This window comes from Micromesistius poutassou (assembly GCF_964030765.1).
Source record: "Micromesistius poutassou genome assembly, chromosome: 10".
Taxonomy (NCBI): Eukaryota; Metazoa; Chordata; class Actinopteri; order Gadiformes; family Gadidae; genus Micromesistius; species Micromesistius poutassou.
In genome coordinates, this window is record NC_140280.1 from 11,014,159 (window position 1) to 11,032,059 (window position 17,901).

At 45.3% G+C, this 17,901-nt stretch overlaps 1 protein-coding gene across 1 annotated transcript in view; it reads left to right on the plus strand.

The window, feature by feature from the left end:
• Positions 1–2,434: 2,434 nt before the first annotated feature.
• The window catches only part of ppm1e (protein phosphatase, Mg2+/Mn2+ dependent, 1E), a gene marked incomplete at its 3' end in the record, with an annotated part of 41,216 nt that continues 25,749 nt past the window's right edge, over positions 2,435–17,901 (plus strand). Inside the window, 1 exon segment of the mRNA XM_084474221.1 lies at positions 2,435–2,699. Within this exon segment, the coding sequence (XP_084330347.1) occupies positions 2,518–2,699 (182 nt within the window). The 5' untranslated portion in view covers positions 2,435–2,517.

The following is a 17,901-nucleotide window of genomic DNA, read 5'->3' on the forward strand; positions in this document are numbered from 1 at the left end:
TTGTGTGTATGTTGTGTGTATGTTGTATGTATGTTGTGTGTATGTTGTGTGTATGTTGTGTGTATGTTGTGTCTATGTTGTGTGTTGTGTCTATGTTGTATGTATGTTGTGTGTATGTTGTATGTATGTTGTGTGTATGTTGTGTGTTGTGTCTATGTTGTGTGTATGTTGTATGTTGTGTGTATGTATGTTGTGTGTATGTTGTATGTTGTGTGTATGTTGTATGTTGTGTGTATGTTGTATGTTGTGTGTATGTTGTGTGTATGTTGTGTGTATGTTGTATGTTGTGTGTAGTATGTTGTATGTATGTTGTGTGTTGTGTGTATGTTGTGTGTTGTATGTATGTTGTGTGTTGTGTGTATGTGTGATGGGAAAAACAGCCCAATGAGCACACCACATGATATGTACGTTATGAACACACCACATGATACGTACATTACGAATATAGTTAACCCGTGTTCTAAACTAACACACACATAACCAGCTATTCTTCAGGTCAAGGCCTGAGCCGGAGGCCGGATGTCCCAACATGGAGAGATGCTAGAGACTCAGACAATGCACCACACATTCGCAAGAACAGGTGTGTAGTACGCCTTTCAACTTTTATGTCATGACCCATAAGATCCAGTCAACCCAGAAGACGGTTAGAAATCCCACCGTTGGACCACAGTCATTAACACATAGTCTAACCGCAGCCCAGGGCGCCTCCCGCCTTTCCCAAGGTTAGGGAGCTGAACGGGGAGCTGGATCCAGGTAACCCCCACACCAGCCCTGATAACATCCAAAAACACACACACCAACCCTAAGCACACACACCTCGTTAGGAGGAAAACACAGCATAAGACCATACCACACAGATCATCTCACACTCTTCTGAAGCAGAACTTCCACGGAGGCGAAGCTCCAGACGACCTCAGCGCTGATAGGGACTTAGAAATATTCGATCTCTCACGCTTTATGTACCTGTATCACTTTTACCATTTTACTTAATAAATCCGAGGCCCTCGTGCTGACAGACTTTATTACCTCTCCGTCTCATTTTCTCTGGTCAAGTAACTAGACAGACTGATTTTCCCAACATGTGTGTTGTGTGTATGTTGTGTGTATATTGTGTGTATGTTGTGTGTATGTATGTTGTGTGTATGTTGTGTGTTGTGTGTATGTATGTTGTGTGTTGTGTGTATGTTGTGTGTATGTATGTTGTGTGTATGTTGTGTGTTGTGTGTATGTATGTTGTGTGTATGTTGTATGTTGTGTGTATGTTGTGTGTAGTATGTTGTGTGTATGTTGTGTGTATGTTGTATGTATGTTGTGTGTGTTGTATGTTGTGTGTATGTATGTTGTGTGTATGTAGTGTGTATGTATGTTGTATGTATGTTGTGTGTATGTATGTTGTGTGTATGTTGTGTGTATGTTGTATGTATGTTGTGTGTATGTTGTATGTTATGTGTATGTTGTGTGTTGTATGTTGTGTGTATGTTGTATGTTGTGTTGTATGTATGTTGTGTGTATGTTGTATGTTGTGTGTATGTATGTTGTGTGTATGTCGTATGTTGTGTGTATGTATGTTGTGTGTATGTTGTGTGTTGTATGTATGTTGTGTGTTGTGTGTATGTTGTGTGTATGTATGTTGTGTGTATGTTGTGTGTTGTGTGTATGTTGTGTGTTGTGTGTATGTTGTGTGTATGTTGTATGTATTTTGTGTGTTGTGTGTATGTTGTGTGTGTGTTGTGTGTATGTTGTGTGTATGTATGTTGTATGTATTTTGTGTGTTGTGTGTATGTTGTGTGTGTGTTGTGTGTATGTTGTGTGTTGTGTGTATGTATGTTGTGTGTGTGTGTTGTGTGTATGTTGTGTGTTGTGTGTATGTATGTTGTGTTGTGTGTATGTTGTGTGTATGTATGTTGTGTGTATTTTGTGTGTTGTGTGTATGTTGTGTGTGTGTATGTTGTGTGTATGTTGTGTGTTGTGTGTATGTTGTATGTTGTGTGTATGTATGTTGTGTGTTGTGTGTACGTTGTGTGTTGTGTGTATGTGTGTATGTATGTTGTGTGTATGTATGTTGTGTGTATGTTGTGTGTGTGTGTTGTATGTTGTGTGTATGTTGTGTGTTGTGTGTATGTTGTGTGTATGTATGTTGTGTGTTGTGTATGTTGTGTGTTGTGTGTATGTTGCTTTACATACACGTGATCTCCGCCTCCGTATATCTATACCCTCACACGCGCCCCCGGTCCCGCCGCTGAGCGCCGTTCAGTCACCAGCGCTCGAGACGTCAGCCAACCGCCCGTCGCTCGCCTATACGTACGTGCGCGTTCACGAGTGCAGCGGCTACAGGAGGCGTCTCTCGAGCCTCCGTCACCGTCGAACCGCCCACCCGCCCGTTCTCCGTTTACGCGCGCGCGCTCACACACACCCGGGGCCGAGCGGGAAAAGCGTCCAGCAGCTCGCGACCTGAAGTACTCCAGCAGCGCTGTGTTCGGCGGGCTTGTTCTCCTGAGTGTCCGGGAATGAGAAGAGATGGCCGGGTCTGCAGCAGAAGAAAAGACCTTCCGGCGGTTCCTGGAGCTCTTCCTCCGGGAGATGAGGCCCCCGCTGCGGGAGAGCGAGCCGCCGCCGATGCGCCCCGTGACGGACCTGGTCTCGGAGGAGGAGGTGGAGGGGGAGTGCCTCGACCTTTGTCTCCAGCACCTCTACAAATAGTTGAGTGGCTCCTCTTCTTGTTTTACACCCGGAGGCTTTCGTGAGTTCAACGGTGCTTATTTAAACAACATGGCTACTTTATCAGGAGAGAGAGAGAGAGAGAGAGAGAGAGAGAGAGAGAGAGAGAGAGAGAGAGAGAGAGAGAGTTTTAATTCTGTTGAATATTACATTTAAGTTACCATGGATAATTCCTATTTTAATTAGGCCTCGGCTGAACGGCCAGGTCTAGTGCTGTCTGCCCAGAGTCGGACCCCGTTAGGGAGGTCCTGTCCGCTCCAGTCCGAGTGACACCTGGTGTGTCCCACCGGGTGGATCAAACCAGTGCCTGTGTTGGATTAAACCAGTGCCTGTGTTGTGGAGAGGAAACAGAGATAAAGACAGTGTGGACCCGAGGACCATGTTGAACTTGCTCAGGTCGAGTGGCCCATTTAAGAAACTCTCCCATTAGAGAAACTCTCCCATTAGAGAAACTCTCCCGGTCTCTCCGTGAGGACGTCACTGCTCTCCGTGACGCCGGGGTAGGGGGGCATCACTGGGGTCTGTCATTCCGGGGTATCGCTCCCTGCACGGGCTTCACATAGAGCGCTGTCCCTTCACCGGACTACCGCGGGGCTTTACCCGACAGGTACATGAGATCAGCTCATTTAATCGATGTGGATAGTGGCACGAATTCCCACACTAATAGCCTTAGCCGAAAGTCGTGCGGTTCGCCGAGGCGGAAAAAGGAGAGCCATCTGCGGCGAATTATTAACGACAATGAGCCGCAGCATGCATCATTTATAACTCGATCTGCACGGATAACAGTCACAACGGAGGGGGTGGTGACGTGTTGGCTAATGAAACGATCGGACGCCTGTATGTTTTAGGGTCTATAGCCTATGAAACATACCTTACGTTTACGTGGCCTGAAATAAAGTGGATTGAATTGAATTACAAGGCGACAGCGCACATCTAGGCTACACCAGTTCTACGGGAACTCCCCACGGGGAGAGAGACTATAACCCACTCTCCGCGAATCATGATGGACCGCATCACACTCCTGCAGGAGGCCGACTGTAGGGCTATATTTAGCCGCGATGGCAGCGGTATAAAGCCGCTCCGTGTAGCGCGGCGGGGTTTAGGGGAGTGTGCAGCGCACGGAGTGGAGTACGTAGGCGTGACACCCCCGGTGCAGGGAAACGAAGAATCGTGAGAATTCAATTCATAGTGTGACGTAAGCGGCCTGCCCCCATAAGGATACCCTTTCCGTCGACACGACGAGTGCGAGCCGCAGCCTCGAGTGAAGGAACGTCGTGTCTCAGTCATCAGGGGTTTGGTTCATATTGGAGGAGCAACCCTCGACACGGTCTACGTTAAACACCACGATCTAGTCTGTTAGGTACATGTGAAAACACTCTCACACACACACACACACACACACACACACACACACACACACACACACACACACACACACACACACACACACACACACACACACAATAAAATATATAGAACTGCATCAAAAATTGTATTCCTCCCAGAGAATGAACCGACTAGGATGAAGAAGGATGAAGGGTACAGTGTGGAGGTGGAGGATGATGAAGGGTACAGTGTGGAGGATGATGAAGGGTACAGTGTGGAGGTGGAGGATGATGAAGGGTACAGTGTGGAGGTGGAGGATGAAGGGTACAGTGTAGAGGTGGAGGATGATGAAGGGTACAGTGTGGAGGTGGAGGATGATGAAGGGTACAGTGTGGAGGATGATGAAGGGTACAGTGTGGAGGTGGAGGATGAAGGGTACAGTGTGGAGGATGATGAAGGGTACAGTGTGGAGGTGGAGGATGATGAAGGGTACAGTGTGGAGGTGATGAAGGGTACAGTGTGGAGGTGGAGGATGATGAAGGGTACAGTGTGGAGGATGATGAAGGGTACAGTGTGGAGGATGATGAAGGGTACAGTGTGGAGGTGGAGGATGATGAAGGGTACAGTGTGGAGGTGGAGGATGATGAAGGGTACAGTGTGGAGGTGGAGGATGAGAGGCTGTTACTCCTAAATGGACGGGTGCATGTTGTGGACCTGAGTGGCAGAATGGCTGTGATGAGGGATGTAGAGGCTGGCTGTGATGAGGGATGTAGAGGCTGGCTGTGATGAGGGATGTAGGGGCTGGCTGTGATGAGGGATGTAGAGGCTGGCTGTGATGAGGGATGTAGAGGCTGGATGTGATGAGGGATGTAGAGGCTGGCTGTGATGAGGGATGTAGAGGCTGGCTGTGATGAGGGATGTAGAGGCTGGATGTGATGAGGGATGTAGAGGCTGGCTGTGATGAGGGATGTAGAGGCTGGCTGTGATGAGGGATGTAGAGGCTGGCTGTGATGAGGGATGTAGAGGCTGGATGTGATGAGGGATGTAGAGGCTGGCTGTGATGAGGGATGTAGAGGCTGGCTGTGATGAGGGATGTAGAGGCTGGATGTGATGAGGGATGTAGAGGCTGGCTGTGATGAGGGATGTAGAGGCTGGCTGTGATGAGGGATGTAGAGGCTGGCTGTGATGAGGGATGTAGAGGCTGGCTGTGATGAGGGATGTAGAGGCTGGATGTGATGAGGGATGTAGAGGCTGGCTGTGATGAGGGATGTAGAAGCTGGATGTGATGAGGGATGTAGAGGCTGGATGTGATGAGGGATGTAGAGGCTGGATGTGATGAGGGATGTAGAGGCTGGCTCTGATGAGGGATGTGTAGGCTGGATGTGATGAGGGATGTAGAGGCTGGCTGTGATGAGGGATGTGTAGGCTGGATGTGATGAGGGATGTGTAGGCTGGCTGTGATGAGGGATGTGTAGGCTGGATGTGGACTGGTGGTGACGGAGCAGACCTCATGAAGACAGGAGGAGGTGATGGATCCTCTCCTGGAATCACCACAGAAGTCTTCTGTCTTCAACTTGCAATTGAATTCATTGCATTGCATTAACGCATGTTTAACAAATAGTCAGAAGGGACACTGTAGCTGTAGAGCGTATGTGTGTATATCTTTAATTGTATTTAGCGCCAATTCAGGAAAGAGGCTTATATGGAATATCCTGTCAAATGAAAGCTGCTTTTGGTTAAATTACAGAGTTGCAAAGAGAGAGACAGAACCGAAAAATATGAGAAGAGAGCAAGGTTTAGAAACGAAATGTAGATAAATGCCCCCACACTGTCTGCAGCCTCCCACAGTCAATCTGTCTGCCATTGAACGTGTTGCATTTCACACACCTGTCATAGAGAGACTAAATTAATTCCTGGACCAATCTTGGAAGAGATGCCCTAATTGGTCGCAACCAAATCTAAATGACCTCACACAGAGACAACCACGACAGTTCTCCATGTGATGAACAGTTTGAAATCCTCCGTTGTAGTTTAACCATGAAGAGCTAGACGCTGCTGGCTTGGGTCTTATCCGTAGCAGTATTTATTTACACAGGGTACAACATTCAGACACTCAGGTTTGCGTTAATGAATATCAGTCTGACCTTGGTGTGGCAGCCATTGATTTCCACATATGGGCGTGGCCTTTGTGTTGAACAACACTCCAGCCAATCAAAATGACGCAGCCACTCTCTTTGCTCTTGCTGAATCCGGGCGGATGAATTAAATCAAAAACATTTTCTTCTCTGATAAACCTGAAGTGCAAATGTCTCTTTCTGGGATCATTAGTTTGCTCCGTGGTCTGTGCCCCTCCCTCGGCGGGGGCCAGGAATTTTTCCGAAGTTCTGCAGACTGTGGACTCTCACCAACTGACAGTCCCGCCCCCTGGCGCTGATTGGTCCTTTCAGTTTTCCATTTGTGGAAAAACCCTCAATAGACCTCTGAAGAATAAGTCCCGCCTCCGAGGTTAAATGTCTACGGGAAATAACATGAAAGAAGTAGTGAAAGTAGTTAGCTATTATGAAGAAGCATTATGCTGTCTGCGCAGACTTTGGACGTCACGACTCTCCCAAGTGTGTAGTTCAAAACGTGACAGAGCTTTTAATTCTTCGTGCATGGGGTGGTTTCCACTGGGTTTTTGGATTGTCGGTGCCATTAAAGTAGTAAATGATTATTAATGCTTCTTTAACGGCACCAAAAATCCAAAAAGCCAGTCGGAACTAGATGGAAAAAGTGTGTAGTTCAAAACGTGACGCAGCTTTTACTTCTCCGCCACCTACAGAGTTTGTTATGTACGATCATTCATAAACCCCGTGTTATTCCCCATAGACATTTGACCGAGGGAACCGGAGCCTCGGAGGCGGGACTTATTCTTCAGAGGTCTATGGGCTTGAGGCCAGACTCAGATGTTTGTATTGCACCCATCCCAATATTCCTACGTCTTGCTTATTGCTCAATGTGCTTGATTCAAAGCACCTTGAATGTATCTGTGTAACCAACCTTCAGTGGAGCCCTGCAGTGTCCAGTAGAGCATCATGTCCAGAGAGATGGACAAAGAAACCAGCGCCTAGACGGAGACAACAGAAAGAAAAGCACTGAACTATAACGTTCCTTTACACATGGACCAACAGCTACACACAGACATTCTAGTGCACATTGAGGTCTATACCATTATGGACGTGCAGAACTCACTGTGCTGGCCTCATTCTGGATCTAAAATAAGGTGCATAAATGGTGCTGGAAACAACCACTGGAAGTGGAAGAGCAATGAGTCAAATATACTATATATATATATGTATATGTATATATATATATATATCTAGTGTCACCATGTTGACATCAACGCTAGTTTGTGTTTCCCATACATGGTTTGAAAACAACCCAAAAATAAATAGAATTTGCTCTTTAAAGTTTTTAATGATATGTTACCATGAGCTCATTAAATAACAGCCTGGCAATAAGAAAATGTATATCAAATAACATCATGACATGATATGGATGTCAAATCAAAATCGAATTGTCTAATACCATACCAAAACGTTTGCTGTGCAGTGTATATGCCTACAACGTGAAGTTATTCACATGTAGGTCATTAATGACATGTAATGGTTTAGGCAACAATTTAAATGATGACAAACTAAATGGCTTGTGGTTCTCAGTACTAGCTGGAGCCTTGTTTGAATAGGACGTTAACATCCACACTCTACAGTATAGCATGAAGCCGTTCTGCTGGTTGATCTCTAAAGAGTCTTCCTTCCACACGGCGGTCTGGGTGGTTGGCCAACATGTCATCAGAGTGTGTCTGGGGTCAGAGGAGCAGCAGCGGGGAAGCTACCCCAGTTATATCCTCTGCTATAGCTTAATGTGTGTGTTTGGTGGATTGTGTGCGTGTCCATTTATTAATAATGCATAATAGTAAAAAGAAAGTGTATGGGTGGATGTGTGTGTGTGTGTGTTCATCTGTAGAGTGTGCTTGTGTTGTTTTGAAGGATGCTGGTGCTCAAGAGTGGTGAAGTCTCTATGCGGGCGAGGGGGGATGCCTCTTGTTGTCATGGAGACAGAGCATTATGGACTGTAGCAACACAAACACTATTTTTAGTGGGGGAGTGACGACCACCAGCCCTCTGAAACAGTTAATAGACCATAGAATAAGAGGGTTAGGAGAGAAGCCTTCAGATGTTAATACAAGATATGATCAGCCACAATTAAACCACACTGCACTGCAAAACATCCATAAGTCCATGATTTAGGGTCAGCACACGGGGTCAAACCCTAACCCTAACCCTAACCTCACTGCAAAACATCCATAAGTCCATGATTTGAACAAGCACACACACACACAGACACAAAGGTAATCTTTCATGCTGCGTCTAGTTTCACTTACTTTAAAGTGTATCATTACCATTCAGTCTTTCACTACACAAACACATGGTCATCATTACCTTAAAGTGTATCATTACCATTCAGTCTGTCACTACACAAACACACGGCCATCATTACCTTAAAGTTTATCATTACCATTCAGTCTGTCACTACACAAACACACGGTCATCATTACCTTAAAGTTTATCATTACCATTCAGTCTATCACTACACAAACACACGGTCATCATTACCTTAAAGTGTATCATTACCATTCAGTCTGTCACTACACAAACACATGGTCATCATTACCTTAAAGTATATCATTACCATTCAGTCTGTCACTACACAAACACATGGTCATCATTACCTTAAAGTGTATCATTACCATTCAGTCTGTCACTACACAAACACATGGTCATCATTACCTTAAAGTGTATCATTACCATTCAGTCTGTCACACGGTCATCATTACCTTAAAGTGTATCATTACCATTCAGTCTGTCACACGGTCATCATTACGGACAGGAAGTCTCCCTGCAGCGGGTTCCGGGTGGGGGGTTGATATCATTTTCAGGAACGCCGTGTGGTGATTGGTGGAGATAGCCTTTGTGTGGATCCAGGAGGTGGTCCTCTGAGTGCAGACGTGTGGGCTGGAGCGTTTAGAATAAACACTGTTGTGTCTTGAGGGACGAGGCGACGCCCACTGGTGCTATCAGCACAATGAGAGCCTCTGTTCACTGGGATACACCTAGAGAACAACAACCAGAGGATATTAGATATCATCTGTCACTACACCTAGAGAACAACCACCAGGGGATATTAGATATCATCTGTCACTACACCTAGAGAACAACCACCAGGGGATATTAGATATCATCTGTCGCTACACCTAGAGAACAACCACCAGGGGATATTAGATATATTTATTTTGCACATTTCTTTGAGCCAACATGCTGAAACATCAAGTGGTAAAAGCTAAACATTTTTTAAAATAAATAATTAAGAAAATCATAGGAAGCCTAGGAAACATGCATTTGACAATCATTCTTATTCTACATATGAATGTCTTTGTTTACATAAGGGGAACTCAGCTTTGGTTGTCTTGATATAAATTGTGTACAGATTTGTAAATTTGTGCACTTGCAAGAAATGTCAAACTTGAGGAATGTTTTCTGAGATGAGCACTGCTAAAAGTTCTTAATAACAATGTTTCAAGTCAATGGAAGCAGTGTCAATTAGAGGAAATGTCTCCCTACAAAAAGCCTTGGTGGCTTGGTCGATTAGCGTTATAAAAATAATTGAGCTCAAGGATAGCGTGTGGTCCATAGTTCCACCAACCCCCTGAACGGCTCCGTGTTCAGTCCTAATGAGGACGTCCTGGGCTGGGGGAAGGAAGCCATTGGCTGCCAGAGAAAAAGTTGTCATAATTGCACTTTGAGCTGCAGATTATGTGGTCAAACTGCTCCAACACCCTCCGCCTTAGAGGAACTCAATGAGCTGGGTCCTGGTAGCCTTATACACACACACACATACACACACACACACACACACACACACACACACACACACACACACACACACACACACACACACACACACACACACACACTAGGTTTAGACACCCCTGCCATGTCATGGCCCCCCCACCCATGCAGCCAGCTGATTACATTCATCAGCTGTGCCGCTTGGCTAGTACTAATTAGCACATCTATAGAGCTGACTGAAATTACTGGCATGGACTTTTACTTCTGGATCGGTAATCCTTTCCACCTCTGCATGTGGATCCACACAATGTCCATGATTATTACAGTGTTCACCCGTTGCTTGGTACAGTTTTTACCCGTTGCTTGTTACAGTTTTTACCCGTTGCTTATTACAGTGTTTACCTGTTGCTTGAACACGTTTTGCAAAACTTGGCTCATTGTGTCAAAACTCAACACTCAAGCAAATAAGACAACACTGGGCACCATACCATTCACATCTACGTCAAATTGAAACTCTGCTCTCGAAACCTAACAATCCTTTGTCAAAATGTCACTCTGATGACAAAATGATACACACTTGCATCATATGAATACACTTTCAGATCAGCAGCAACACACTAGTCTACTTTATATAAAACACTGCAGTCTTTCATGTTCACTGTTTTTATTCAGTTCCACAGAAATTCACAACAACCAAAAAATCAAATACTCAATACTGTATATTGCAGTACGGTACTTTACAGTGCAGTAAATTCATTTTAAGCAAAAATAAACCAAAAATACACTACTGTACTGTAAACACAGAAAAACACTGCAATTGTGCGTGGGTGGGCTTATGGTTCCTCTCCTTGTGTGTTGAATCCATCCATGGATTGACCTTACCTCAATGTCTCCGCAGGCCTGCTCCATTGCCTGCAGAAGAGGCATGCGGGCATGTGGTTGGTGGTCATATACGCGCCATCACCAAGCCGAAAATAAATCTTCTATAGGGTTTACAAATGGTGAGTAAGGGGGCAAGTATACGACTTCAAATTGTTGGTGAACCAGTTCCGGACCACAACAGCCCGATGGAAACTAACATTATCCCAGACAACAACAAACCTGGGCTGCTCTGGTCGGTCCTGTACAGCTGCATCATGAAGTGCATCTAGAAATGTGATGATATGTTGGGTATTGTAGGGACCTATTTTTTCATGATGGTGCAGTAACCCTCGAAGGCTTATGGCTGCACACAATGAGACATCCCCCGCGCTGCCCCGGGACGCGCACCATTGCCCTTTGGCCTTTTTGGAGCTGGCTGATTGGTGTTCAGTTTAGTAAGTAAGTGTTTTCAGGTGTATCTAAGTATTTTCAATTGCCCAATGTGTTTTGTATGTTGAATAGATGTGTTTTTCCAATGGTACGCTGAGATTTCATGAACCAAGTGTCTTATGTATGAAATAGTGTGTAGTGTGCAGGAGCAAGTGTGTTGCAGAAAGGAGGTGTTGCACAATTGCAACTAAAGTGCAAAGCAGCGCTTACCTCAAGTTGTGTTACTTTGGTCTAAGCATGTGTCTATAGTGTTCAAGCAATGGGCAAAAACTGTAACTATATATAATATATATATGAAAGAAAATCTTATATATATATATATACATATAAGATTTTCTTTGGAAGTGTGTTTGAGTAATAAGGAAGCGTTTGTACTACCAATAATAGATTTAAAGGATGAGGATATTGATGGCATCAAGCTGATTTAAGTGAACTATAAACGTGTGCCTTACATATATGCTATGTTCATACAAATTATTAAAAATGATGAGTATTGAATTGATAAAGGACTCATTGAAAGCGGTTGGGAGTGTAAACGTTGTAACAGCAGACTCCATGTTAGTGTTCTGAGACGGAGAGGGCTGGTTCTCTGAGAGACAGCTCAGAGAACAGTTCACGGCCTTAGCAGCTACTGCCAGCTTCATGCTACTTTATATTTTTGTAGGCTACTGGCCTTCTATCTGGAAACAGCTCGCTGTCTTACTGTACTTTGTATGATATTATATAATGTTATCATCTATGTAAAAACCCATTGTCCAGGGCTCGTAATTATATCTTACGTGGAGATTACCTATTTCCTGTATTGTGTCGTTCCATCGTAGATTAAGTCCCTCATGGACCGTCTCAGAATGAAGTGACCTCCTTTTGTGCTAAACTAGTTTCAGAACCTTAAAAGAATGGACACAGGTCTCACTGTGATAACAAACACACTTTCATCCCACTCCAAATGGCCGTGGTCTCCATTTCAAAGGAGAGCAGGCATTGTGGCAAAATAAAACTAATATTCATTAGTTCTTCATCTGTTCTAGACACATTTGTATTCAATGTTTCAAGAATTACTCATCATATGGTTTTCAGCTGACCGTCTACCATTAAGCTCTGACACATCTGACAATATACCAACCAGGTGTTGTGTGAGAGCGCTCAGCGGGGGTTACTCTAGAGCAGAGCAGCAGAGCCCTGGGACCTCGGCTCCTCCTGGGACTAACAGGAAGTGGCTATAGCACTGTGTTCTGGGACACCTTCAGAAGTCTCCTTAGAGCCCAGTGCTAACTCTGTTCTCTAACCCCGACCACCAGGAACACACTTCAGTCTGTGTCTCTTACAGCCCAGTGCTAACTCTGTTCTCTAACCCCGACCACCAGGAACACACTTCAGTCTGTGTCTCTTAGAGCCCAGTGCTAACTCTGTTCTCTAACCCCGACCACCAGGAACACACTTCAGTCTGTGTCTCTTACAGCCCAGTGCTAACTCTGTTCTCTAACCCCGAGAATGAGGTTTGTGTGGGGGGTGGAGGCGGGAAATCTGCCATATCTGCCATACAGCGGCATCCGATTGATAACCGATTGATAGCCGAATGATATCCAATTGATATCCGATTGATTTTTGATTGATATCCAATTGATATCTAATTGATATCTGATTGATATCGATTGCCCAAAATGCATTTTAATGGCAGGTGTAAAGGGGTTATTGAGTTAAATGGAGGATTGCATTTGTTGACATAAGCAGTGTAGTAACTCTTATGTTTTATTACTACTCAATCAATACAATAGTGACCTGTGCTGCTGCTGGTTATGAACTGAACAGCTGTGTTCTGCTATTCCTTTCTTAATAGTGGATGTTATATAGGTTGTCTTGGGCTACTTAATGAATTAGGTATTCTAGGTAGTCCTATGAGTGAATTCAAGTATTTTGCAAACAGCAGCACAAACTATTGGAATGTGTGTTGATGTTATGTTTTGCTGTTACTTTTTGTAACTCGTTACAACAAAGTTCTGCTTCCCTTGTTGGTCTCTCTTGAAAAAGAGATCTCTTGGGACTAACCTGTTAAAGTAAAGGTCAAATAAAATATACAAACAAATAAAGAGAGCTTTTGTCCTCCTTTAACACTTACTTATTACTTACTTACTTATTAACTCTTTGACCCTGGAGCATACTGTTGAAGTCACTCATTTGTATTTCCTTAGATTTCCACCCTCTAACTTTTTTCTCGCCTTCTGGCTTTTTATTTCCGCATTTGGGCTTTCCCATGCTGGGAAATTACTTGCCAAAGTAATCCCTTAATCACAGAGTCTCGCTGGGATTAACAATGAGGTAATCCCTGCAGCAAGACTGATCACCAGAGAGGACACCCTCCTCACCACGTCAGTTGTGTTAGCCTTAAAATACACTCCCACTGGATCGGAGGGAAACTGCTGATTAATTGTACTCTAATACCCCTTCATTGACCTTCTGGACATTACGTGCTGTGCATCCTATCAAGCAACGCGTTGTAATATTGCAATGCGGATGCACACTGGTTAACATCGTGCTGTGTGTATGTTACGTTAACAGCAGGGACTGCATGAGACGATGTGGGGGAGGGACCAGAGTGAGAACATTAGTCTATCTTTGCTCATTTGCATCCTTTGCAAATGTAGGGAGCTGGCATGAGGTGGGGTATGGTGGCACTGAGAGACGCCATATATTTATATTTAAACACTGAGCTACACGACTTGAAGACTATGGTCTTGAATAACGGGATCCTGGTGACATAACTGGGATATTATGTAGTATTTAAGGTGACCTCCCTCAGGTCTCATGTTGAGTGATTACAGGTTCAATATGGAGGCATGAGGTGTACACAGATATACTGTACATCTCTGACCACATAGGTGGCCTGTCTCCTTCCAGCTCCTTGTGCTAGAAAAGCGCAGAGCAGATAATCAACAGCCTTCCACTGCTTCTGGTTCAGGTTTCATCAACATGAGCAGCAGAGGCTCCGTTTTACAAAGACTTTAAAAACAGTCAAAGCAGCTTCATGCTGTCGCCTTTTTTCACCATCCCGACCACTGCTCTCTCTCTTTCTGTCTGTCTGTCTGTCTGTGTCTGTCTGTCTGTCTGTCTGTCTGTCTGTCTGTCTGTCTGTCTGTCTGTCTCTCTCTCTCTCTCTCTCTCTCTCTCTCTCTCTCTCTCTCTCTCTCTCTCTCTCTCTCTCTCTCTCTCTCTCTCTCCCTCTGTAATCTGCCCCTAGTCAAATGTTGAGTCATGTCGGTGGCACAAGAACTGAATGCAAATCAGTTCTGCTAACGGACAAAAGCCTGATTCTCTGCTTGTCCACCCTGTGCTGTCGTATGTCTGAGACAAGAACCACATGCTTTAGTAAATACAAGACGGACACTTGAAAAAGTCAGTGACGTAGGAATGGCTCACTTTCCAAACCGGCCAATCACGTGATAAGAGGTGGCTTAAGTCCAATATGGGGACACCCCTTGTGTCCAATCAGGGGACACCCCTTGTGTCCAATAAGGGGACGCCCCTTGTGTCCAATCAGGGGACGCCCCTTGGTGTCCCCTGATTGGACACCCCTTGTGTCCAATAAGGGGACGCCCCTTGTGTCCAATCAGGGGACGCCCCTTGTGTCCAATCAGGGGACGCCCCTTGTGTCCAATCAGGGGACACCCCTTGTGTCCAATAAGGGGACGCCCCTTGGTGTCCCCTGATTGGACACCCCTTGTGTCCAATCAGGGGACGCCCCTTGTGTCCAATCAGGGGACACCCCTTGGTGTCCCCTGATTGGACACCCCTTGTGTCCAATCAGGGCACGCCCCTTGTGTCCAATCAGGGGACGCCCCTTGTGTCCAATCAGGGGACGCCCCTTGTGTCCAATCAGGGGACACCCCTTGGTGTCTTCCTTCTACCACAGTTAACAGCAGCGCTAAGATACACGCTACTTCATCTGAAACGTTATTGGCATTTTATCAACTTAAATCAGCAGAAATTGGTCTGTGGTTTTGATGTTGTCAAGGAGACGGGTGGCTGGTTGTGTTGATTCATGTTGTAGCACATTGATTCAGCGCTGGTACAGTCCTGATATCCACACCCTGGAATGGTATTGATCAGGAGGACATATTCAAAGACACCATTATCCCACACATACATCCACCACCACCACCACCACCACCACCACCACCCACCCACCACCACCACCACCATCACCACCCACCATCCACCACCACCACCACCATCACCACCACCACCCACCACCACCAGCACCACCACCACCACCACCATCACCACCATCACCACCACCATCACCACCACCACCACCACCACCACCATCACCACCACCCATAAATATCTTTTCATCCATCCATACCTTATCATCCATCCATAAATACCTTATCATCCTTCATCCAGTCATTTGATGGATCATGTATCCTTGCTGTAGTTCATAGGGTTAGTATCAAAATAGCAAACAATAAAACGAGCCATGATACAAAATGAACTTGATTTTGATTTTCAATCATTTATATTATTGATTTTAATGCTTATTATTTATTATTATTAAAGAGTCTATTTCAAGAATAAAATCCCAGGTTCCACCTGGAGTAGCGCCCGGGGGGACGCGAACACAAAGGCAGTCTGGAGCAGGACCCATTCTTTGTAAAGTGATTGGAGAAGCCCCAGTGAGTGGTGAGAGGGAGCCGTGTTGAAAGAGACGCTTCCTCTCTGTACCTCTTTCACACGTCTCTGCACTCGCCTGATGCATTATCAACAACATCTACCACACAGGCGTCACAAGGCAGAGGAAGAGGAAGGCTGGATCTCCATCCTTCTGTGCTGACTGTTCCGTGACACGGCCCAAAAGTCTACGTTATTGTATTATTAAGTAGCTACCTCTTACATATTTAATAAAGGCATTGTGTTATTACTTACACAATTAGTCGTTGACACGTTAAGAGCAGTGCTTCTATTTTAGAAAGCTCTCCTCTTTAATACACATGATTCCAACTACACTATAGATATATGTATATTCACACTCATTATTCTTATTGGTTGCTGAATTCAGTTCATCAGATGGACATTTTTGTGTAACACGTTTGGGCAAGCAGCCCTGACGAGGCAAGCTAGTGGGCCAATCAGAGAAGGGCGTCCATCTGATGTTTGTAGTTCATAAGTGGCCATTGTCGTATGTAGTTCTGTGATACCCTTAAAGACCGAGTTGTACCAGACTACTGTCTGTCTGATACCCTTAAAGACCGAGTTGTACCAGACTACTGTCTGTCTGATACCTTAAGGACCATGCTGATGAGTTGTACCAGACTACTGTCTGATACCTTAAGGACCATGCTGATGAGTTGTACCAGACTACTGTCTGTCTGATACCTTAAGGACCATGCTGATGAGTTGTACCAGACTACTGTCTGATACCTTAAGGACCATGCTGATGAGTTGTACCAGACTACTGTCTGTTCAGCCTTTGGTTCTCTGAGCAACAGGAAATGCTGTCCAACATGGTTTCCATATCTTCATACGACTGAACATACACCTCTGTGCTTATGGTTGTTCTTCAGACAAGATGTTTACCAGCATGCGTATTAAATGTATAATATATTACCTGAAAATAATGCATATTATAGACCAGAGGTCAAACCATGAGGACTTTTCAAAATCAATTTTTATTCAAATCGATTGAACTGAGGAGTGTGCCTCCCTCTCTCACAGACCAGCTCTACACACCATATCTCACCTGGTCCACAGACCAGCTCTACACACCATATCTCACCTGGTCCACAGACCAGCTCTACACACAGACACCATATCTCACCTGGTCCACAGACCAGCTCTACACGCAGACACCATATCTCACCTGGTCCACAGACCAGCTCTACACACCATATCTCACCTGGTCCACAGACCGGGGGGCGGTGAACCAGGCAGGAGAGCAACGGGGTCACAGGTCTGTCCTGTAGGCCAAACCACTCCTCACCCAGCTGGTGGCTTACGTAACGCTGCCTGCAGGCTGTGAAACACACCAGTGGGAACCACGCACAACCCTGCCCAATTTGGTGCTTTGTACCGTGAAGATAGTCCATGAGGAGAAATCCCAGAATCCACTTCAGGAACATGATGTATATACTGCAATGCAGTTCTGAGGACAGCGGGCCAGTAGCCTACGCACTCATCCTAAATGTGGCTATTTGCAGAACCATGGTAGACATTGTACTTTAATGACGGATTAGATATGCTCTGTGCACAAAGTGATGTTCACTGTGCCGGAAATGCAGCAGCTCATTGTGAATGCATGGGCAGCACTCAGCAGGGGGTAGGACCGGGTCCCTGGGTCAGGGGGCAGCACTCAGCAGGGGGTAGGACCGGGTTCCTGGGGTATCAAACACGTAGCAACGCAGCGGACAAAACCATCAAGCTCACCTGGTACTGACGACTGCTCCTCAAAAGATCTGCTGTCAATTGTGGCCAACTGTGTTGTTGACCACTTTAGTCTGAGCTGTGGTAGCACTCGTTTGTTTTGCTAATCCCTTCTGGGTCATTTTCAAATATCTTTCCTGGTCATTGATGGGACCTGGAGAGCTGTGAGAGATGGATTGCATGTGGTTAGTGTTTAGCTGGCATACAGTATATCAGATACCATCACACAGTGTGAAGGGCTTCA